Source organism: Pholis gunnellus (assembly GCF_910591455.1).
Source record: "Pholis gunnellus genome assembly, chromosome: 2".
In the NCBI taxonomy this organism is placed as follows: domain Eukaryota; kingdom Metazoa; phylum Chordata; class Actinopteri; order Perciformes; family Pholidae; genus Pholis; species Pholis gunnellus.
In genome coordinates this window covers 21,597,971-21,623,582 of record NC_136536.1, presented here as the reverse complement: position 1 = coordinate 21,623,582, position 25,612 = coordinate 21,597,971, and the positions used below count along the sequence as shown (strand labels likewise).

General features: G+C 43.1%; 2 protein-coding genes across 2 annotated transcripts; both read right to left on the bottom strand.

The window, feature by feature from the left end:
* Window positions 1–3,539: 3,539 nt before the first annotated feature.
* Window positions 3,540–14,316, bottom strand: LOC306708929 (protein-glutamine gamma-glutamyltransferase 5-like; the record flags this gene model as incomplete). Its single annotated transcript, XM_079176902.1, has 13 exons — window positions 3,540–3,696; window positions 5,906–6,045; window positions 7,741–7,901; window positions 8,097–8,370; window positions 8,973–9,232; window positions 9,445–9,548; window positions 9,787–9,922; window positions 10,999–11,176; window positions 11,365–11,493; window positions 11,596–11,714; window positions 12,250–12,486; window positions 13,442–13,636; window positions 14,283–14,316. 13 exons carry the CDS (start codon window positions 14,314–14,316, stop codon window positions 3,540–3,542), a joined length of 2,124 nt encoding a protein of 707 aa, XP_079033028.1.
* A 2,731-nt stretch (window positions 14,317–17,047) lies between these two features.
* Window positions 17,048–25,031, bottom strand: e2f1 (E2F transcription factor 1). The gene is given in 7 exon segments (XM_079168854.1): window positions 17,048–20,994; window positions 22,030–22,312; window positions 22,587–22,802; window positions 22,806–22,980; window positions 23,158–23,377; window positions 24,019–24,118; window positions 24,333–25,031. Coding segments are annotated over 7 exon segments (1,488 nt in total). The 5' UTR covers window positions 24,585–25,031; the 3' UTR covers window positions 17,048–20,752.
* Between the last annotated feature and the right edge of the window lie 581 nt (window positions 25,032–25,612).

Here is a 25,612-nt window from a genome sequence, read left to right as displayed (position 1 = left end):
GGGGATTTGGACTCAAAGCTACTGAAATGGAGCCTGTACCATATCTTTATCAGCTACACCTTCACCTAATGGGGGGGGGGGGGGGGGGGGGGGGGGGGGTACAATACCAACATGTTACAAGTCTTACTTTCTATCATGTCTGCACATGCCAGCTATGGTGAAGGTAGTAAAAGCTCATGGCTACAGTAAATATAAAGGCATTGCTGATGAATTGCAGGTCTGTGACAGGAGTCAAGCTTCTGTCTCATGCATCAAAATCAAACGTTGACGCCAGTCCACCGCCCACAGCCACACGCCCTCACTTTCCACCCTGCTACTTAAAGGGTCCACTACTTCCTTGGTTTGCACCATAGACTGTGTATAAGAAGAGGATGTAGTTATCGTGACGTCACCCATTGGTCACTAGCGATTGAGACCATAAACTCATGTTTACTGAGGTAATAAATCAAGTGAGAAGTAGAGTCATTTTCTCATAGACTTCTATACAATCAGACTTATTTGAGTTGTCCTCAGCCGAGAGAATGCAAGTTTTAAGGCACTCGGCAGAACCGGAGGTTGGTGCCTGGTTTGCACTGAACTTTAGCATTGGACATAAATCCCGAATCGTAATTCCTAGGATACCGGGCTGGGTTGTTGGATCTTTGCTTATGGCCAGAGTTCTAAAATAGGCCTCCAGCAGCTCCAGCACAATCAGTGAAAGGGTTAGCTAACTTAGCTACCGACAGGTTTCACACAAGAAATGACAAACGGAGGAGGGACGAGGATATGGGAACCGCGGGTTAAAGCGGGGGAGAAAAACAGTGAGAAAACAGGAAGCAAAAAGGGTTTAAGAGAAGGAGGAAGGGATGAAGAGAGGGAGGGAAGTACAATGATGAAAAGGAAGGATGGATATGCAGAAGAGGAAAAAGTAATCAAGATAAAGGAGGGTAGAGGTAATGAAGAGCAGCTGGATGGGAGGGATGAAAATCAGTGAAGTCAAAAAGAAGGCAGAGAGGAGGGGGGAGTACAGAGGGAAGGGAAGACGGATAAGGACTGAAGACAAGGGAGGGGAGGAAGGAGGGATGAAAAGAGGAGGTGATTAGCACAGAGGAGGAAGTACGGGAGAAATGACAGAGGAAGAGACCAAGGAGGAAGAACAAAGGAAGGAAGGAAGGAAGAGAAGCGATCAATGTGGAGAACGGGAGTCATGGATGAAGAGCAGGATGGTTGAAAGAAGCGAGTGGATGAAGAGAGGGAGGCCGTGACGGGGAGCCATTAATAATTTATGATAGCCTCAGCTTTTCAAAGCAGCCCAGCGGTCCCGCTCGCTGCTTTCCCCTGACGTTTAATTTGTCTGAAAAGCAGCAAGCGTGGAGTCTGATTATCGTCTCCGTCTGCCAACGCCTCGGCTTCAATCTCCCCGACACCGAGGTGAGATCACAAGCTGTTACGGCGCGCACGTCAGCCTGGAACCCTTTAGGTCAAAACGGTCCTCGCCTAGAAGCTCCATCCGTACAGACATAAAGTGTCCCCGTGTAAAGAAGCTCTGAACCTCTCAGAGCTACCCGAGATTAAATGCCCAAATACAGAGCTGAGGTCGTCTATATCGTTCCATTTATAAGCCCATTATATTGACTGGGGAAAGTGCAGGGCGAGCAGTAAAGTGCCCTTGTCCGAGCTCACTCAGTATAGTTTTAGAGGCTATCTGACGGAATGACTTGGACTCCAACAGTAAAGTGGCTCCTCTTTCGGTGAGTCACTGGTGCCAAAATGGCTGTTCATGGTTTGAGCGCCGGGCAAGAATCGGCAGTTAGTGTGGAAAATGTTATAATAAAAATGAAGCATCCCTCATATTAGAAACACTTCTGCAGTATTTTAAGCTGGTTCAAATAAAAGAAAAACGTTCCCCGCTGCCTGAACAAAATGCTAGTTAACTTAACTTAAGATCTGTTTTGTTTTCTTGTTTCTTGTAAATTTGTGTTTGTACATCGAGAGCGAAGTGGAAACCGGAGTCAGATGCGTACACATACATGGCCAATAGAGCTGATTCTGATTCTGATAAGACAAATCATTATTTTCAGTAAAAAGAAAATGTTAAACCAACTGATTTAACAAAACTTGAGACAAGTTCAATATTGCGCGGGTCACTTAAAGACGGGAGGCCGCTGTTTGATTCCTGTTTTCTACGGACAGTCAACGTTGCAAAAAACTTATTGTAAAAAATGTATAATAAAAATTGAGCTTCCCTCATATTAGAAAATGCTTTTGCACTTAAAAAAAAAACATTTTAAGCTGGTTCAAACTTTAAAACGAAAACGTGTACCTATAGAATATGACTTATTTTTGGTCAAACCAACTGATTCAACCGAATTTGAGACAAGTTCATTATTGCACATTTCATTCAAATGTTTTCAACCGACAATCAACATTGGCTTTTTTTTAATCCCGACCACGATCATCCCTGATTTTAAACCATATTCATTGTTGCAACTGTAATAACTAAACTGTCTGAAGATAGCGCAGCCGTCAAGTCAGCTGTCAGGTGAGCATTGTTTTGATTATCATGATTCCTGCCTTGGGACCTTTGTTGCATGTCCCCAAAAAAAGTATCTTGAAAAAGAACAAAAAACCATGACTTATGGTATGTTAAAGGAACAACACGTTTTCATGTATGTTGGCTTTAGACTATGAAACAGAAGGGTCTCTGGAGAGTTTCAACTCACAGTGCATGCTGGGATTTCTCCTAATATTCTGGTCATGTTTCATCGACGAGTTTCCAGATTCATTGAACTCATCATTTCACGTCAAGACTTCAAATCAGAAGTATTTGTGTTTATAAGTTCAGAAATATGTCTCACAACAAGAACTATAAATGAATCAAATTTGAGTTGATGGTAAGTGTCTTTCTCTCCATTTCTAACCTTCACAGCTGTAACTTGAGTCTGTATTTTTTCAAACTCATTTGATAAATTACAGATGATCAATTTCTTGGCGTTTATAATGCATAAAGCGAGTGGTGCGCAGAGAAAAACGGGCAAAAAGGATCATGTACACTTAGTTTCGCCACTGCATGAGAAGAAACTTTTATATTTTGTATTGAGCCTGAATATAATCATACGTCATATAATCCAGATTATGATCTCAGGAGTCAGGCAGTGCCAAACAAAACGTGATGAAAAGAACCACAGAAAGAAACATTCAAGTATACAAAAATGTTCTTGGTTTCAACAGTGACAGAGTGATATTCAGAGAGGAAACAGATACACAAGTGGAAACATCAATGCTGCCACCTAGTGGTGTAATTGAGTTGCCGCAATGCAGCAATGTAAAGGGGGAATCAACAAATTCAACATGTCGAAATCATTTGACAAGATATGTGAAACAATATAACGGAAACAATGCCTGTACAATGTCTTCAGACAGTACAGACATTGTAAATACAAAAAAACATACACACACGACATATATATTTTGTTCAGAGAATAAACAAAAGTGTACTTTTTGCATGTGAGTGCAAAAAAATCAATTCCTTGTTGTTGGTGCTTTTTGGGAGGATGGACTCATGCAGCCGTGACGGAGACTTTGTGGAAACTCCTGGAAACGACTCTGGTGCTGTTGCTGTGTGAGAAAGTGGCCATGAGCAGTTTAGTGCCGGCCGAAGTGGCCACGATGGTCACCGTCTTCTCTATCTTGTTCCCTGGCTGCAGGAGAACCAGTCTGGGAGGGAGGGAGGGTGGGTGAGTGAGTGAGTGAGTGAGAGAGAGAGAGAAAAGAAAATCTTTCTTAATCTTTCCACATTTCAGGTCTCACAAAGACCCACATGGAGAATTTCCAGAACAGCCACGAAGTCTGGAGATCTTCTTGTAATAATATTGGAACAATAATTAAAATGAGCAATTGGCGAGATATTTGATGCTCCACAGCACAAACGATCATAATATATCTGTGTGTGTGTGTGTGTGTGTGTGTGTGTGTGATGAGTGTTAATTAATACTATCAATTATTCAACGAAACCCTTGCCGGGTGCAGAGATCTTTCTGGCACCCAGAACTAACGTTCTGCCCTTTCTCAAGGCCCAAAAAAAGCAAATGCCAAAGCTGATTTATTGTTCCAGTGTTTAGCACGGTGATGTATTACCTCTTACAGTAACTAGATGCTTCTGCTGAATCTTTTCCCTAATTAGCGAGCTTATTCCTCTCCGGGGCGAAACGTTTGCGTCATAGTCCGTGCCGATAAAAAGCCACCATGACTCCAGGGGACTGATGTAAAAGATGGGTTTGAAACTTTGAAAACTGTCATAGATAAAGTTTGTCCAGTTAAAGCCATTAATTAAAGACGCAAAGGAAGGAAAGCAAAATATGGAATAAAGAAAGTTGCATCAAATGAAAAATGTATTAATGCTACATTGCAAAACGCGTTTTAATATCAGAGTGCTTTCCATTCTTCGACAAGGAGGTGATTCTTGTCTGTTGTTTTTTTGTTACATTTAAAAAAACTTCAATGCCATTTAGCACTGAACAGACAATACATGAGCCTGACCACTGAGGCTGGTCGACAGTATCAACAAACCTGGCAACCCAGAGACAACAGAATGTCCAAGCTCCTTCCACACTGAGACCGGCGGCGATCGCAGCCGACTCCGCGTCTGTACCACATGAAACTAGACGACCTAGTGAGTCGTTTGGGGCTAGCCGTGTTGTGATAGCGGGTCGGGAAGAGGACTGAACAACGCTCCAGTTCAAGCTCAAGTTAGGCAAAAAGATGTTGGCGAGGGAGGGGTCTCTTGATCTTTCACCTCAAGCTATGTGAATGAAAGTGGTATCTATGGGTACCAATGAGCCTCCCCTTTATGGACATGCCCACTTCATGATATTAAGCCCATGCAGTTGTTTAAATGCAGTATAAATGTGGTATTTTTGCCCATTCTAAAAAATGGCTTATTTGAATATTTCTGCATACTGGGGTCCCTAATTAGTGCATACATTGTATGTATTGCATGGCTGGAAAGCAGAGACTCTTGTGGATCCAATGAGCTCATTTGTGTTTGTGTGTGATGCTGTGAGTCTAGTAGACGTCACTATAAAATGACCTGCTGTGACCTCGAGGATGATCACTGCGGCATGAAACTTTACGTCCACAAACAAAGACGAGGAAAAATACATTTCTTGCAGAAATCTCGTATTGTCAAACGTTTTTGATGAGAAAAAAATCACAGCATTGATTTTTGTACGGCGTTCCTCAAGTCTTGGTGTCTTAATGTGATATTTCTAATCAATTTTGAGTGGTAAATTTGACACCAAATCTATTTTACAAATGGTATCTCATGTGGCATATATCTAGCCCTAAAGATCCCCTGTTCCCCTAAAGAAGAGCAAAATGGGTCTATGTGGGTCGCTAAGGGTTAAAGAAACCGAGATCTTCACCATAATCAAACCAGCCAGTGTGCTTCAATACGAGTCCAGAGAAGTTAAACATGGAGCCCAATTTGAGGACCTCTGTGTAGAGGGTCCAGTGGAATAGGTTTGTTCTTAAATAAACGGGAATGTTTCAAACATGTCACAGAAGTAGAAAATGTAACTCTGAATTTGAAATGAGTGCAGAAAAAAGAAAAGGGGATCAACGCATGAACATATTAGTAAATTCAACCCCTGAGGGTGACGGTGTCTGACTCTACGCCACAGGACCGCACGACCGACCGTTGCAAACAACATTACGTTCCTGCTGCAGCGGAAACATACCGAACAGCATTCCCAGGCGGCATTCCACACGCCATCAGACAAGACATGTGCAACATCACTGGAATGTGTCCACTCCACAATTTGTTTTATGTATTGTTTTGTCCCACAGAGCCATGCAGGCAACAGTATCACTTGAGAAAGATGATTTATTGTTTTCTTTTTGAGGGTCCAACTTGAAGCAGACCTACCTGGCTTCGTGTTTGCCCTGTAACAGGCCCGATCCCTCTACAGTCAGCGCGGCTACGTCCAGAGCTTTGGTAAAAGTGTTGATGAAGGACACCTGGGCTGTGTGCTCCTTATTCATCTGGATGCTGTCCCCTCCTTCAATCTGTGGAGAGGCCACAGTTACAGACAACTACTGGTCACGTGACAAAGAGCTCTGGTGCTCAACACCTACTCTTTGGTCCACATTGTGCCGAGTGGAGGTCATTAGAATACAAATGAAAACGTATGTACGGTATGTAAGATGGTTTTAAATCAGCGCAGACTATAGTTCGTTGTCCTCATGTGAAGTTCTTTGTTTTTGTTTGTTTCCACAGGACGAGAAAGCATTCAGCGGAGAGAAAGCACTATTGTTTTGGATGACAGGAAACTAGTGGGGCCTGTGGAATGGTTTACATTCCATGCAGATGTGTGCATGGTATGAATGGATTACCATGACTTAATGTAGAGGCTAGATTAAAATGTCTGATTTACATGCAAAATGTCATTTGTCATTTTGTGATTATTCCCAAATTGTATGGTGAGAGCTGTCATCTACAGAGCTTCTTCTGTCTGGAATTAGCTCCACATCAACGTCAGACAGATCAAAAGATTTTCTTTCAAAAAGTCCCTGAAACAAAAACAGGATTAGAAAGATTGTTTGGACCAAAGGAAGACTTGGGAAATACGTTGTGGAAGCTAATGGGGATCCAAATTAAGAATAAGAATATATTTAGCCTTTTATTCTTACACCAGTACCACACCGATGCAGTACAACGGGATGCCCAGAGCACTGATGACAGTTAAAAGATCTGCTAACTGGGGAAATGACTCGACTTTAATGGAGACCAGTGGTGTTTTGAACACCCCTGGTCTCCATTTTTAGAACGCAAACATGAACAACTGACATTTCTATGATATATATTTGGAATAACAAAGCATTGATACGCCAACGCACAGTGAGGCCACCAAATACAAATTTTACTTTTGAAACACTGATTTCAAAGGAAAAAGTGCAGCAAAGCCAAGATGGATAAAGTCATTCTCTGCCGGCAGTGCATTACACTCGGCAAAAGACTTGTGATCTGGGATTCTAATGTCTTTGACCACATTTCACGCAAGACAAACATTTTGATAACATCGAGTAAATTGACTTTAATTTTAAGCCGCACAACCCAAGTATCAAACTCTCATGAGATGCTGATTGCCAATTACTCGTTATGGAAGAACAAATCAATAATACTGACCACGTCAGCCGAGTTTGATCCAGATGTGTTATTAGCTCGGCAACACGTGACCATTTTTGCTCCTCATGCTTCTAAAAGGAGAATTTAAATATTGTGCTCAAAAGGAGAATATCTGAGGCCGCTTATTAGCACCATTGTAGGTAAAAATTCATTTAAAAAAATGACGGAGACAGAGAAGGAGGGTAATAATCTGAGAAAAAAAACTGAATTGAATATTCTGATATTATAATGTCATACATTTAGGTGAGAAAACAGCTATTATGCTTCATACTGCTTATGAATATAATGCAATTCATCTTATGTATATTTCCATATATATATATATTTTGAAAACGGATGTAGTCACAAGTTGATTAAATACTGACATATTTTGCAAATTCTGTCCATCTTATATGATGTAAAATAAACATCATGATACCATTTAGTGAGCAAAGGGGTGATTGATGCCCGAACACTTCGTCATTTAAATAACTCCATCTTATCGAGCACAACTGACAGGAGACAGAAGACACCGATAAAGAAGACAGAAAAGACAACACTGCATCATTTATTTGGGAGGCTGGATGCTGCCGTACCTCTATGGCTATCCGTGGCGAGCCTATGTTGAACTCCTGCGTGGCCAGGAATCTTTCTTCCGTCCTCACGTCGCTGATCACCACCGCCACGTTCACAATGTCGTCACCTGCCAGGACCGACTCGTACTCGGAGGGAGGGATGCTGTGGTGGAGCGTCAGAACTGCAGAGAACGAACCGGATGTGGAGGGGACAATGAACATGAGAGGAACGATAGCTGCAAATAATCCCCCCGTGTTTGTTAGGAAAATTCGGTTGAGGTTTTGTTGATCAAACAGCAATATGATGGTGAAGTCAACGTGCATTGAAAATTGAATCATATCAAATACGGTGCCAGAGGCCGTACGCGTCGCTTCACCTTCGCCTGGCTTTATGCGCACTTCTTTCTGAGTTTTCCAGAAGCTCTGCTCTGGGTTGCTGTTGAACTCCTTAATCTGAGCGTTGAGGTGCTCCGTCAGGAGCCTTGGGCTGCTCGACTGGTTTGTGACCGTCACACACATGGAGATGCTCTCACCCACCGATGGCACCCCATCTATGCTTAGGGACACCTTCAAACCGGGTGACATTCCTCCTGGAGATAAAGAGCCCGAGTGATAGACTGAGGAAAAGCCTGCGGAATAGGGAAGCATAAACTAAACATAAGCATGTTATGGGTTAATAGCAAATACATTTTTAGTAGCTCGGCAAGGGCTCCATAATCTCCATCGCCCATTTAGCACATTGACTATTTTTCCACGGAGGCAAAACGCGTACCAACTTATTTTGCACACTTGAGGAAGTTTTGTTGAATTTTGCCATTTCCACACAACGTTTCTAATGTAACACACGAGAAAATATGTGAAAGGAAACATTGTTTATGTCGGTGGCAAACACCTACAGCAAATGCGCCCTGTGGCCTTTGTAACAGTATGAGTAGAGTGAACGCTTTCCCTCTCTTTTCATTGGACAGGATAAATTCATCCTCACTGTATGAGTGAGAGGAAGAAAAAAAAAGCAACAGTATCAAAGCTACTTATTAGCACAACAACTTTTGTTCTCCTCAGGGTGGAGGGCGAAGATGCTTTATCACAACTACTGACCAGAATGCCGTTGACGCTTCACAGTGACTGCTGGTTGCCTTCCTGAAATGGAAGAGAAAATGGGAGAAGAAAAACGTTATCACATATGTGGAGAACAAAGACTGAAAACGCCCTCCTTCTACTGTCTCTACAAGCGTCACGCTGACACAACACACCGTGCTGCTTCTGGTCTTACCTTTCTTTCCCTTATAAGTCCCGGTCAGATCCTCTGGTGTGTCTGAGCCGATGCTCTTGGTGTAAATCAGCTGTCCCACACTTTCCGTGTCCAGCTCCCTGCCCACCTCCTTCCCCCCTTGCAGGATCAGCTTTACGACATCGGCGTCAACAGAGGCATAGACGAACGACGTGTCATAGGGGGCGCCGAGGCAGCGTTGCCGGATGGCGACCACCGGGCTAGGGCCACACCAGTATACCCCTGCGGAGAAGGTGTGTTGCGTTTATTATTACATACTAATTAGTTACCATTCACAAACGAATCACATTATTTTCCACGCTCTGTGGACATTTGCTCAAGAATGAAGTGAATGTGACAGGAGTGCTTTCTCCTCGAGTGACGCAATTTATTCATGTCACGTTCAGTTCTGATCACGTTCGTCTGACCCCCCCCCCACCAGGGCAGCGACCCACCTGCACTCTTCTCCTGGGGGGTCGGGTCCACCACCTGCCAGCCGTCGAACTCCGCACCAAGGTCCCCTCTCCTCATCCAGCACTCCACCCACACATGGAAGTTCCTGCGATGAGGACACACAGGTATGGATGCACATAAACATTTACACACACACACACAACATGGACACGTATGCACAGGGGGATAACATGATCACAGGCAAACACACTAAGGGGACCGTTTTTGTTTTTTTAAATACTTTAAAAAAATTCAGTTTCAATAGAAATTGTCAAATCATCCTGATGATTAACAAGTGAAAGAACAATGTGTATGTTTGTGGTTTGAGAGCAAGAGACACCAACCAAATGCTGTCCTTTGACAGGTTGAGCTTTTCCCCTGTGCTCGAGTAATATTCTTCAATTTTCACGTTGCCATCGCCGTCATGGGCTGCGTTGAAAACTGTCACCACCCTGGAGGGAATCCCCAACACTCTCATCACTGTAAAAAAAAAAAAGGTTCAGTCTTTAACACTAGATGTCCCAGGATTTTGAAAATCAGCTGTATTGGAAAAAAGTTGTTAAGCCTGTTTGGTAAAAAATATGATGATTATATTTTAATCAGTTCACCTTTAGTGGTCAAGCAGATACAGAGTTGTCGTTGACTTTTTTTTGTTATTTTACCACAGATATAGTCTATATCAAGATCTATTAACACACACACGTGTTTTACGTGAGTTTGAAAATATATTTGTTCCTACGGAATCTAAGTCAACCGTCCGTCCCCTTAATGAAAGAAAATATATGATTTATTAATATTCACGCACAGTATAAATTGAGCTGGCAAGACATGTATCAAACAAAAGACATGGCAAACATAATCAGGCAAATACTGCAGAACAAGCGAGATTCCATTTGGACAGGATTACCATTACACAGGGAGGTGGGGATGAACTAGTCACTGTGGTCCTTGGTAGTTTAACTCATCGTTCCGGGATGTGATACATACTGTACAAACGTCTGATCGTCATTTTTGCAGCGAATGTTATTCTTTTTACAGTGTCCTCTTTACAGTGTTTTAGCTGACTCAGATTTTCAGCCGTATTCATCCGGAGAGAGGCCGCTCGAGGAACTTCCGGAATCTGAGAGCTGCCGAGAACAAACTCTGATGCCAACATAAACAGAATCGCTCTGCCGCAATGACGAGTCAGCGTGGGCAGTCCACTTGGACAAAGACCCTCAGGATCCCAAAGATATACTGGAAAAGACCCCCCCAAGACCAGCAGGGAGATTTTGGGGCAATTGCTGTCATTATGTTTTGCATCTAATTTAATGGATAGCCTCTGGAGAAGGAGTGAGAACCGCCCACGAGGTGCTGCAGCGGGCCAGCTGCTCAGCGAAATGTTCCCGTTTTAATCACAAGAGGAGACAACCGGTTCACAGAACAGCAGGTAATTGCCATTCAACGTCAATAAGGTGTAGGGCAACTGCTCGGCGTTGGAGGCAGCTCAGTAACACTTAAATGTCACCCATGAGTTTTGCATGGATACACTCTTGTGAATTAATTATTCAAAGTACCTGTGCAGAGGACGGATGCAAAGACCCAGCACTGCCCATAGCGCACGGGACTGCAGTTGGACGAGACCCAGCGGTGCAGGATGTCGGCGCTGCCGCTCCACTCTGAGGGGTTGACCCCATCTTTGTAGCTGCCCTGCCACTTCCCCTTCAAAATACCCAGGTCATCTTTACAGTTCACCTTGGACAGGGGAGGAGACACGTCACAGAGCGTTCTCTCTTTCCTCACTGTGACACCGAAGGGAAAATTGCTCTTCAAGGCATTCCAGTCATGTCGTTGATCATAATGGCAAAGAATTTGGCATGAGAGATAATGCATGTGCACGTTTTGACATATTTATCGCACAGACAGCGAGTGTTGTCCCTCACCATCGCGCATATCACTCTGCTGAGGTAGACGGGGTCTGCCCGGCAATTGTAGTCTCTGTTTTGGTCCCTGAGGTGCTGTGGGCTGACCTCCAGGAGCTTCAGACACGCCTCTAGGACGCCAGGCTCATACTACACACGTGGAAACAGAAACATAGCTGTGCTGTCAGCTTACCTGCAAAAAAAATGCTGCGATTATATATGATTCATTCGCGATAGCCAAGCGTTGCATACCTGACCAAACGACCAGGGCCTACTGGTGTTTCGATGAGGGGTGCCCATGTACACCACCCCATAATCGCTCTTGATATACTCTTGTATTTGGGCATCCAGTGGAATGTAAACTGGATCATCTGAAAGGCAATAGCAGGGGCGTGCATTCACTTTTATAAAAAGGCAACAGCAAAAACTGGAGATAATAATGGGGAGGAGTATTAATCAGGCTGCATCCCTCCGGTTCTGAAAAGTGAAGCCAATGCAGAAGTGTCTTAAAGGTGCATTCTCTTTACTGGCCATCAGGGGGCGACTCTTCTGCTTGCAAAAATAAGTCTGATTATATGGAAGTCTATGTGGAAATAACTCTACTTCTCACTTGATTTATTTCCTCAGTAAACCTTGTTAACATGAGTTTATGGTCTCAATCTAGTTTCAAGTCTTCTTCAATACAGCATGATGCTCACTTAGTAAATTACGGTTCCATTTAGGCTAAAATAGACTATAAAGCAGGGTATGCTTTCGGCCGGGGCTACCTTGTGATTGACAGGTCGTTACTGCTTCCAGGGCCGTATGCAGCATCTCTACATCACTCCTCCGCAGTCCAAATATGGTCACTTCCATATATACGTCCACTTCTTATATACAGTCTGTGGTATTAACACATGGACCCACCTTTCAGCCAAGGGTTGCAGAGGAGCACAAATGCTCCAACCCTATAGCTCCTTCTGCTCTGTCTGGTCTCTATGTGCAGCACAAGGTGATACAGAGCCACTGAGGATTGAACAGGGGAGCAGATGTGGACGCTGGCCGACTGAGAATGCACGTCGCCTGGGTAGATTTTGGCTGACCAGCTGTGGGGGTCGTATCGCTCTTCAGAGAACTGGACTGGGATCATCTCTGACCGATTACCTGTGTGGGGAAAAGATAACACTTGCGGTTTACTTAAAGTTAGACTGTGTCACTTTCGAATGAAGAAATAACATAATTTCCCTATGAAAGTGGCTCAGTGACCCATGAAGCAGAACAAGTTCGACATCCGATTATAGAATTCAGACGAAAATTCTTGTAGCCTGTTTTAAATAAGGGCAATTTAAGTGTTGGTACTGGGAAGTTGATTTACGTAAAATCTATGGGAAAAAAGTATTTTTGGGCCCCCTGGCATCACATGACCGACCCGAGAAGTAGTAATTTCACCGGCCACGATGTCAAATTTGCCTCAAAGCCAGGTGCTCCTGTGGGCTTGGTTATGACCAGAAGCTTATGGTGGCTAATGTTAGCTAATGTTAGCTAATGTTAGCTAATGTTAGCAAACGGAGCACAACAGACAGTCGACTTAATGACTTTACTCTTAACTGCTACTGCTTCACTGTGTCGTAGCATTTACGGCTATCACACATATTCATCAATTGTGGTCGCATGTTGAGCAGAAGTTGCAGAGTTTTACTTCAAATGTACAATGTATAATCATTTTAATGTATTTATTTTCCGTTTCATCCACCCGGCTGCTCTGAGACTACTTCTTCAAGAGGAGAGTGGGCGGCTGCGCGGAGATTGACCTTCAGTTAGTTAGCTGTACTAACTGGAATTAGTGCTGGGGGTCAGATTCAGGACCAGTTACACAGGTAAGACACACCTATGTTAAGATTGCTTAGATAAGGCAGGATTTGCCACTAAGTTACTGGTCACGCCAGACCAAGCAAGGCTGTAGCAGCAACACCCCTGACTGTATTGGATTGAGCAAGGGTGCTTTTCAATGCTTATGGATCTAACTCTTCTTTTGTAAAAGAAGAACTGCGTTATTTTCTCTCTTTCACAAACGACACGGTCTTGCTTTCAATGTGAACATGATCCTAATCTGTGATACCTAGCCAAACCTCCAGGACCAGGCTCTCCCTGTGAGGATGCCACGTCTGGGTGCGAAACAGCAGAGTGACTTTGAAAGGTTTCCCTCGCCGCACCACCAGGTGCTGGTTGCTGAGCCCCTCTGTCTCATGGGCATTGCGGTTCTCATGAGACTCGAAGTTGACAAACTTCAGTTGGCACTGGCTATAGGCAGTGCCTGGGGGGGAAAAAAGAGAGATGACTTGTTACGAATACCCAATTAAGCTTAAGAGGAAAAACACAGTTTTCACTCACAGGATACATTAAAATAGTGAATCACACACTAGAGGAGTGGAGCAGGCGCTGAAATAAAGGAAGAGGGCAGTTTTGGAGATAAAGTCATAAAAGTAGCCAGTAGTCATTTTATATCCTCGTTAAGATACTGGACTAAATAATTATTATCTCTGATTATTATCACATTATTCAAAAACTGCACTGCCTCTCTGTCACATACCTTTGACATCCTCACACTCTGTCACATACTCTGCCAAATGATTTACACTCACACTTGACAGCCTGTCTTTGTGAATTTATTAGCAGGGACTAAAATACTTGTGAAGTCAACAAAGTAGTAAAAGCAAATAGACAGATTCTTCTGGTAGAATATCCTGTCAGAAAGATATATTTGACTTACGTAGAAATAATACTTGCATGTGATTAATTTGAGCCTTGCCATGTCAGAAAACTTAAATTGAAACATTTATATATCTTGTAAAAAATTGCATCAATACATCAAACGAAACTTCATTCAATTTGAAGGAAACTCAAAAGCGTTCAACACTCCTTTGTCTTAAAGTAAAGCATGATTTGCAGAGTGAACTCACCCCAGATATGTTTGGTCCGTTGAGTGCAATCCATGGTCTGACAGCAGGAGTTGTCAGCGACTGAAGGTATGACAAGAAGGCTTCACCTTCCCATTGATAAGCATCACACGCCCTTTTTGTTTTTGTTTTTCTTTCTTGTGGCCATTCACCATTGTCGATTAAAATAAATACATCTTTAACCATGAGCCCTTTTCAAATAATCTGTAGTTGGCATGCAGGGTATAGTTGGGCCACACCTGTTTATCAGGAAACACGCCATTCAGACCTTTCTCTGGAACGATGTGGCAAGTGACCCCTACAAGATCCACCTACACTCTGATAAACACTCTCACCCTTTACTTGTATCCACATTCTTCACATTTTTGTGGTATCTTCTGCACACATAGTCCAAAGCTGCTGTCCAAACCCCTGCAACTATCTTTCTTAACAATTATTAATACACTATTTTTAACTGGAGAGGTGAAGGGTGGACTTTAATATATATATATATATAGAATATGCAATACTGATGGTCCAAACAGTTCCAAATTCACGACTGGTCACTAAAGGTGACCGGGCCTAAACTGTGGAACTCCCTTCCTGGTAATCTAAGGCAGAAAAAGTCAAAGTCAGTATCTCTTTTTAATCTCTTCTGAAGACTCACTTTTACTGGGTGGCCTATTTTTATTTTAGCTGCTTGATTGCATTTATCTGCTTTCATGTTTATTGTGAATCACTTTATTTTAGAAAGGTGCTATATATAAAAAGTTATTATAATTATTATGTTATTGTGGACATCCACAATTGGATGACAATTAAAGAAAAAAATATATATATTCTGCTCAACTGTGGTGCATAGTGGAAAACCAAGGCCCAGTAGCAATGATTTATTAACATTATTTTTAAACCAATGGAATAAACGACAACCTGGGGAGCAGCAGGTGAAAGACGGTATACTAAGATATTTAGCTCTGTGGAACATGTCTATCTGTGTAAAGACACAACAAGACCTTTAAAGGACTTTCAACAGAACAGAATATGAATAGGTTGGTATTTAATAGCCAAACAGGCACAATGATATGCCTGATACATGCAGTGCAACAGCCCTGTGATAAATAATACCGATATAAAACTGACGTTTTATTGGTTTTGACACCGTCTGTGTCAACAATGTATTTGTTATATTACTTAGTTATTATTTCCCATGAATGTTTAATTTTTTCTCTTATGATGGTCGACGAGGTTAGTGGAGAACTGTAAAAACGGCTTTAGACCATCAGTCCGGACTTGTATTATTTCGACTGAAATTTCGACAATTGCATATATGCACAATTATTATTATGCTATATTGGTCACTCATATATTTTTTTAAATGTTTATTTGTACATTTTGAGTTGTTTGTTTATTATTCTCACTTTAACAGATGAAAATAAACAAGTGAGATTTTCGTTTTTCATTTATTTGCATAATAATTGTGCACACATAGATGTTCTCCTAACAAACCCAAAACCTGACTTTTACTTTCTTGAATATTCAGGTTTGAGGTTTATTAACATTCTGGATTGACCGAGAGCACTGTAGTTCAATAATAAAATGAATCCTCAAAAATACAACTTGCCTAATAATTGTGCGCGCAGTGTATATATAAAATATGCAACACTGATGGTCTCACCGGTTAAACAGAAAACTACACTTTTAGCTGGTTAGAACAGCTTTGTAAAGCAATTTTTGCCACAAATGAATCATGAAACGATTTAGGGAAATATGACTTCCCACTTAAGAGGTAGCAATCCTAAAGAATACAAGAAATAATACTAAAACTATTCAAATTGAATTTAGAAGAATCGTTGGACATTTTGGGAAATATGTAAATGTTTTCAATTTCTTGCAGACAGCTGAGAACAGGTATCGTATTGATCAACCAATCAGTTTTTAAAAGGTGAATGGAAGCACAACATTCACCTCACTAAACAGAACGAGATTTAAATGACTTAGGAATTAGTTGCCAAAAACGAGCTCTATGATATACTCCAAAAATATACAGAGTGGCTGGAATAACAGAAACTTCTGCACAATGTAAATCAATCCTCAAACGGCCTTGTATTGATGACAACCTCTGTGAGAGGTCACATTTTACCAACCTTTTGGGAACTGTTTGCTACCTATCATGCCCTCCTGACTGTCTCTCTCTGCGCTGTCTTGGGTGAAGGGCTCCCTCTAGCTGCACAGGTGAGATAGTATTTAGGTGTATGTGATGAATAATGATGGAAAATGAGTTATCGACATCTAAATGTGTATTTTCTGGTTGCTTCTGGCAGTGAACACCTCAGTCTGAGCCCTTATTTCTTTTCCAATAATGAGAACTATGAAATAACATGTAGTAAATTACCACAAATACAAAACTTGTGTTTGAGTAAACAACAGTAATGAAGAGACTAACTGCAGGAATGAGGAGCAGCAAAGACAACGTGTTCAATGTCACTGACTTCAGTAAGCTCACAACGAATCACACGCTAACGTTTCTTGCTACAGGCCTGCTGGTTCCTTTGCAGACGACAATTAAATTGAGCGGTAAAAATAACCTTTTGTGTTCACATTGCTTAGAAGTGTGATGCACGCCGCTGTGGGAATATCTGCAGCGCTTACGGTAATTAATTACAATCAACGTTCTTAACTTATGACAAATGAACATGAATGATTAAATGGGATACTATGCTTTGGGGGTTAGATTCCCTTTTGTGCAACGGAAAGACAACATGTGGTCAAATCAAAGGTCAAATCAAAGGTCAAATCAAAATAGTTCATTTTTAATTTTTGTCAAAGAAAATATGATACAAAAGGGCATATCAGGGTCCATTAATAATTCACAAGTACAAATCTGTGTTGCTGTTTTTTTACCCACTATGTAGCGTCAAAATTGTAAAAAAACAAAAACAAACAAAGAACTCCCAAAATAAACTGATTGATTGTTAAATTGCTGGATTAACTGCGGTTTCCCTTCAAAGCACTTTGAACAGCGACTGAAACAGGGCTGGAGTCAACTCACTTTCGTTCTGTTAAACCACAGAAATTCTATAGCATTCGTCAGCCGGTTGCACTTCTTTTGCATCCAGCAGTGACTGCAACGCATGACAAGTGCGTGATGTATGCGTGTAACCCCCTTAATCATCAAGCAGAAGTGTAAAGAGTGTCATCGTCTGCATCGGGAGGTCGGATCCAAAAACAATCAGACTTTCACCCCGGAGGCCGCTGTTCGTGTCCCATGTGAAGCCAGGAGTCAACGTTGACTTATTTGTCACTTCTAAGTCATTTTGATACCTAAACTTGACCAAGAGGTTTCCTGTGAAGTTTAGTTCATTTTGCTTGTAAAACAAAAGGAAACATTGCCAGACATTGGTAGAACGCAAAAAGGGAAGAATAACTTGTCGGAAGTTATCATACGTTGCAATATTGTTAATGTTGTGTAGTGAATGGCATATATTTCATAAGGAGCCCCGACCTGTTATTATTATACATGCTTTGAATCCTAGTTTCTTTGAACTGAAAGTGATTTGATTTCAACCCTGGTGCAAATCTGAACTTTTGTTTCCAAACAAAATGACACACACACACACACACACACACACACACACACGCGCACACACAAAACACCTGAAAACATTCTTTCACCACGTCCACACACAAAAAATAAATCCTGATTTGAGTTTTCATTAATAATTAATAGTTTTACCTCGACAAGGCGATGCTTTTGTCCCGCAGAGAAACGAAACGCGACGTGAACTGCCGACACCTCAACGACGACGTCGATCAGCTCAGCTGCCGATAGAAGTGAAGCGCAGAGAAAAGACCAAACATACGATACATTACGAGGGTTACAAGAGGCAAATACCATTTTAGAGGCCTGTAACACCGCTCAGTTGAACAGTTTTCCAGAAGCTGGATTTGATGGTTTCCACTGACGATAAAGGAAGAAGATGACCGGAGCTAGAAGGTGTGCAACCTCAGATCAGCGATGTTGCCTGCAACATGGAGATATCCGTCATCGAAGCCGACGTGGACAAGAGACGGTGTGAAGAATTATGAAGTTACACGTGTGGTCAGTTTGGTCAAAACGACAAACTGTAGTCCTGAACATTTGTATGCATCATTAGCCAATGTGAAGGTTGCACATGCACAACGGGGAAGAATAGATTCTCTAAGAAGGAAAACAACAACAAAGAAACATGGCAAAATATAAAAAGGTGCTAGTGATGAGAAGTTAATTTACAAACAAAACACAAACTTCATGATTTGCTTGGATTCCCCAAATAAACACATGGGTGTAAAGCCGCTCCCTGACAGAAAATAAATGAAAAATTCAGTACCATTTTTTCTATGAACACGCCCCCCCCCCCCCCAACACTTTTTTTTTTCTTATTATTTTTTAAAAAATAAATATGAAATTCAACAAAAACAATTACATGCACCCGACACGCATATCAATACTTCAGGAATGCAAAAAAACAAACATGTTAACTTACATAACTTAGAACAAGCAATAAAGTTCGACGCAGACATTTCTAACTATGACGATACGTGACGCGGAGCAGTTTTTCCATCTCTTGAGTGAAACGGAAAAAAACGTTGGTTTCTTTTGCTGCTTATTTCAATTGAAAATCGATGCACGTTGGTCGTATGTCAAGACGCAGCCTGGGTGCGACTATCGCAGAAAAACAAGCAGGCATCGACCCTTTTGGGGGGCCGAGATAAGATATCCCAGCTAGAGGTCATTGATTTAAGGCATGAACGTTACCTTTCTGAACTGCATATGCTGAACAATAACAGCACGTCCTCTCAAGAGTCCATCCCTTCCACCTCAACCCCCCTCACCGCCGCTCCACACCGATTAGACAGGAGTAAAAGCAACGGCGCAGCTGTGCTTTGATTCACAAGTAACGATGAACGAAACCAGACTGAATGCGCTTTTTAAGAAAATATGCAATGATGATTGTACGGTGTTGTGAGGATCCAATCGAGGTCCTTTAACTGTGCGTCAGGGCTCGGGGACCCCACATGCCATTAACAGTCGGGCGGTTTTCGGGAGCATTAGTCTACAGGCATCTGGTGAACTTCTCTCGCTTTGACCCTAAAATAATAACAAAACAAAACAAAAAGAACACACTGTCTTCAAGAATTTTCTAAACCTAAAACCTATCATCAACCTACGCAACGAACACGGTTACACTCGCACACACGTTTGCATCAAAAACGTCGATTTAAGACTCCGCTCCTCTCTGAACACCTGAGACTATGGCTAAACGCCTAGCTAACTAACAGAGAACAACACACCCCGTATGCGTTCTTAATCACTAGCATACCTGCAGCAGACTATCACCACCTGCTCTCCTGCTCACCAACAACAAAACCTATCTGGACCCTTTTTCCTTCAAACCACATCACTAGTCAACACCGTGGAGTCTCTAAAATGGCTTTCGAGGCACCATTCGGTGAATCCAGACTTCTTCCCCCAGACGACCGGAGGAAATGCGTCTTTTGAAGAAAATAAAAAAAAAAAAACATGGTCAACCCTTTAGGTTTACCATTTAGTTGAAGCGCCACCATCTCAGTCACTTGTAACTCAGATAAATATATACAGCCCCGTAAAACCATTGGTCAGCGGGTTTGGAGGGAAATTCAGAATGAACCTTCAGCTATTCATTCCAACTGTAGGAGCCTGCGGAGCAGAAGCAAAGCTGGTCATCACCTCGAGTGACCGTCAGAGACGTTGCAGAAACCAGTCGCTCAGGATTCCAGTGTTTGAGATAAAACTAATTATCAATGGAGATAGTTTGTGCTTGCAATGGCCTCTTATAATTGTGGGGGGGGGGACGTATTGAGAGTGTGAAACTGCACCACAGCTACAAGACGCTTTTGGATCAGCCCCCGCACTGAAACTTCCCGTCTCAAAACGCTGGTTTCACCGAACCAGCTTCGGCAGCGGGATGCAAACTTTTCCCCTTAAGGCCCGAGACGTCACAAAAACCAGCCGCATGGATCGGATGTAGGCTAATCTGAGTTAAGGAAACCAGCCCTATGAGTCCAAACACCTGCACAATCCACCTGGATTAAAGATTATCAAGAACAACGACATAGAAACAAAACGACGCACGTACAAAGTTATCAAAATAACATTCATATAAATAATTTAAATAGCTATGCTAAAGCTAAAGTCTTTGCCAAGAGTTTAAAAAGGCCAAAGATAAGTGATGATAATGTGCTGTACAATTTGGGGAAACAGATTTTGGAATTAGGGTTGCTATTTTGAGGATGACAGGCAATCGACACACAAATCATTTTCCGCCCACAACCGCACAATTAAAACATGAAGTTTGGACTTTCGACAGATATTTGCCCTTAAAATGTCGATGTCCAGCCCTCTTCTGGAAGGCCCAGGGAACTGGGGATGAGTCCTAAATCTAGAGGCCCACGTGCTCCTCCTCTCCTCCTGCATCTTAACCGTCCCCCAAAACCTGCGATAGGTCGCCGAAGTCACAGTCAAACAGTTCACTGATGCCTTCGTGGTCCTCCAGCCCAAAGTGGTAGTCGTGACTGTGGGGGGGGGACAGGTTGATGAAACCGTCCAGTGGGAGAGGAATGCCATCCGCAATCAGGAAGTCCGAGGAGGAGAGGGGCGACAGGTCGAAATCGGGCATGTCTGCGAGGCCGGAGAACGGGTCGCCTCCCAGGAGCGATTCTGCTGCGGAAAGTGGAATGTCAAAATAAAAAAAAATACTGGAAGCACAGTAACGTTTGTTTGATCAACAACTAATCCGCCAATTAACACACGGAACGTGCGTCAAGCATTTTGTGTTTGTGAGAATACATGTACGTAAAATACAGCAACACAATTCGACAAGTCCCAGCAGAAACAGCTGCTGATAACGTAAACAATGGTTGCATGCCATTCAAGGTGTGGCAGTTTTTCAGGTACCGTCTTGTGCATGCACACTCATTGGCATGGCGTTCCTGAGAAACTCAAATAAAACACAGCCATTGTTCACAATGGCATTAGTAACGCCTGAAGCTTTCCTGCTCTGTGGCTTCATCACACCCTTCGTTATGTCAGACGTACTTTTTTAGTGAGGTGAAGCTCTTGGCGACATAAGAAGTGCGGAGGTGACCGGGCAACCTGTTGCTGAACTTGGGTTTTGAAAATCAAGAACAACTAAACCCATGAAAAAAGAGACAATAAGTGCAGCAGCGCACAACTCAGCAGGAGTTGAAATAAAACACAAAATAACGTAGCGTAGGAATCAGCGCTGGGGTTAGCATGCTAGGCTAGCTAGCTTCTACTTCTTACCACTTCCACTCTCCACAGCGCGACGCTTCATCCCAAATGTTTAACCACTAACTGTACATGACCGACGCCGTGTGCTCTTTTGTTTTTTTGGCCTGCACCTGTACCCAACTGGGGTTGGATGGACTATGAAATGTAAACTTTATTAAGAGTCTTCAGGTACTGTACATATCGGTACACACATGCATTTTAGGAGCAGCGGTTTGCTGCACCCTGGAAACAACTTGAGGTTAAGCACCTCGATCAAGGGCACTCCGACACGCAGACAGTAGGAGCCGGGGATCGAACCGCCAACCTTGTGGTAGATTCTCAACACTTTTTCAGGGTAGTAAGCAGCAGAGTGACTTGAGTGGTGTCTATTGATACTTTTTAATTGTAATTGAGGAAATTCAATAAATGTACATTTATCTACTGAGAAACGTGAACGCTCACCTGCGTCGCCACCTAACACCAGCGATGAGGGGTCCTGCTGGGAGGCCGCCGTCACGGTGGAGGACGTGGACGCTGGCGACGATGAACCCTCGTCTAGCGCCGCTGTAGAGGTTCTGGCTTGCGACTGGTCTGTGGGTGGTGTGGGAGGCGGGACCAGGGACGGGTCGGCATCGGGTCTGGAGGGACTGCTTCCTGTCACGGGGCTGCAGACGCCGGAGCTGTCCTCTGGACAGAGGAAGACGTCAATCGGACCACGTGTGCTCTTCAGCGACACCTGGTAACCCTGAGAGACGAAGAGAAGATGTTTTCATTAACTTAACATTTAATGATAATCAAATTTCACAGAAAGTGTCAAATAAAGTGCTCTAAATTACAAAATAAAATGGAATAAAATGTATCCGTTAGTCTCGAATTCCTCCGCTTTTTGGAGGACTAACTCCCTCAAATTGCATCCGCATTTTGGATTTCAAAATCTGAGATTCCGTCCCTCGTTTTTCGCATTCGCAGAAATTCTGAGGTCCTTTAAACATGCCTCAAAACATTCCAAGGCCCGTTACCTTGCTGGGTTCTGAAACTTGCATCTGGGTCTCCGGTGGCGCTCTGATCACCATGACCAGCTGGTCCGGGGAATCGAAGGACTTCTTCAAGTCCTGGCAGCGCACGTAGCCCAGCGTGATGAACACAACGGTGAAGGAATACAATACAGCAGCATGTGGGGGGGGGGGTGGGGGGACCAAGACTGCAAGAGCGCTTCGCTGGCTAAATGTAAATGGTCACTTAAAGTGGTCGAAAGGATATTTCTTGTTGGGCGGGTCCTCTGTGAGCAGTCGGAGCTGTAGGTTACATTTGGAAATGAGCTCGTCCAGCTGCTCCTCGGCGTCTGTGAGGTCACACACCTCTCTCTGCAACTCCTTATGGCGGGAAACCAACGCCGCGTCAACGCGATTACCGCTGCAGGGGAAGACAGCATGTAAATATTAAGAGGGGGAAAATATATGTTTATGGACTCCAAACACAACATACCAGCCACTTTTTTTATGTGCTTGTATTTGCGCTTAAAGTGTTTCAATTGTTTATGTTTCAAACACCAATTGAATGTGGTCGTATGTATTCTCTATTCACACTCACAGCCATTGGATGTTGTTCTTGGACTTCTTGGAGATGAGCTGAATTCCCTCCAGGACATTGGTGATGTCGTAGATGCGTCTCTTCTGGACGTCCAAGACCTGCGAGGCCCAGTTCAGATCCACCACGCCGTCAGCCGACTGGGACAACAGGTTCAGAAAGCGCTTGGTGGTCAGGTTCAAGGAGGTGTCGTAGCGGGACTTCTCCGTCGTGGTTCGAGGAACTGGAAAGAAAGGGAGCACACGTGGGTTCAAAAGAATTCTGCTTTCAACCACAACTCGGAGAAATGTTTGTGTGCTACTTTTTTTAAAGCTTTTCACACTAAACTTCACGTAAAACTTCCAAGGAATCAACTCTATTATAGGATTTTAATACAGTTACTATTTTTCTAACATCATACCTTGTTTTTTATCCCATTTCAGAAAGACATACGAGACATGAATTTATAGTTTGTAGTGAAAATACAGTGACTACAACAAGTGTTTAGTCAATTAAGAACCCTTTAACACTCCACATAGATTTTCTGTTTTGTTTGTTGTGCATGTAGTGAAGCGTGATAAGCCACCATATGTTTTGAACCACAACAACTGATTTTTAAATAACAGCCATGGTCTTCCTGTATGAATCTTTTGTCACTTGGCTGGACCAATAGTTTTGATAATGTTCTGATACTAGTCAGCCTGCTGAAGACAAACACAGGCTGTGCTGATAAAAAGACGGCTGTTTTGTTTTCAGGACAATGACGGCTGTAGCAAAGGTCAGAGTTTGTATGGATTGAATTGATGTAGTGCTCACGTGCAGCTGATGTATTGCTTCTGAAAAATCAGTGGATCAAGCTGAAAGTGTGTGTGTGTGTGTGTGTACCTCTGGGAGGAGCAGGTGTGGAGGGTGGTGCTTGGCCTATGGACGGTCGAGTTGTGCTGACGTACTGATGGTCACTGTCCAGGTCCAACTTCCTCTTTACCTGAAGAGATACAAATGGGTGTAACAATGATGTAATTACTATGTATTAAGAAGTGAAAACAACTGAATAAATGAAAGCCACCGCTGAATGAAAAGCAGTGTCTTAGAGCAACGGGTGGATGGACTTCTACAGCTTTGTCATGTGTGTAGAAGCACGTTCGCGGAAACAATTCAACATAATATATTGAAGCACATCTCCTCGTCTCTCTCCTTACCGGAGGTCTTCCCAGAGCTGGTCGTCTCTTGTCCTGGTTCCCCACGTCGACGGGGCCCTGCGGCGTGGCGAACAGCAGGATCTCCCCTGTGCTGGTGGGGGCGATGGCCGGGTGGAGTCCCTCATTGCTGGGGCTGGTGATGATCACTATCTGGTGGTTCTCGCTCAGGTCGATGCTCCCAGAGTTCAGCAGAGTCTCAAAGTCAACCAACAGATCCTCCGATGTCTGCCCTGTTATCAGAGTCTCTGACATTGCGGTGTGTCAGCGGGGTAACCCCCTTCGATGGACTTCAGGGGCGAGCTGAGGTGCTGCAGTTTGAGTATCAACACCCACTCGGATTGGCTGTAGTCCGTGAATTTAAGGAACAATGATGAAACCTTTTGAAAGTTTGCTTGCAGGCGTTTACAGGCAGCTTGGACATGTCTTTAAAAAGTTACCCTTTCCCTATTGTCCATCTTATTGCTTATAAAATAAATAAAAAAGACTACAAATGCATTATAAACAACAATGTTACTTAAACGTAAAAGATAACCTATTGTAAGCTAACTGCTGAAAAAACAATATTGGGCTGGTGGTGAAACGGCAGCACAGGATGTTCTGCCAAACAGGAAATTTGGCCAATAAAAGACTATTGCTAAACACCAAAACATTCCAGCTCGGAGCCTCGGGGCTCAGCCGCTGATATGTTAGCAAAGAAAGAGTCGCGAATTCGTCCGTGGCTGCAGTAAACGCTGCGGGTTAGCGAGCTAGCAAGCTAATCTTTTGTTTTCATCTCTCCTGTCAGTAACGTGACAGCAGAGCCGCGAGGCCTGTCCACTCTGCCCTTAACACAACGACCAGCCCTGCTAACACAGCTAGCTCGTGTCCTCACAACAAAGACCGACACAAGTTCACAAACAACCAAGTGCAGCCGACAAACTAGCTATTTAAGTCAATAAAACATTATAATGTATCCTTACACCTCAGACGGGGGTCTGTTAAATGGTTATTACAACTTTATAGCAGCACTCCAGAAGTGAGCTATCGAAATAAAATATCTGCGATGTAAAACACATCACCACAAGTCCAAACGCATTTTTGGAAGTACAAGTGATGAAGCGACAGTTAGCTCAGCGGAGTATAACGCGATATCGATACATGTGAAAATATAGGGCGGATTAGCATGCTAGCTGAGTTATTAGCCGAAATTCTTTATCCCCCTCGTTTTGTTGGGGCACGCAGGAAGCAGTCTGACAAAACTGGAAATGTAAGGAATAAACCGGTGAAATAAAAGCGTTTCT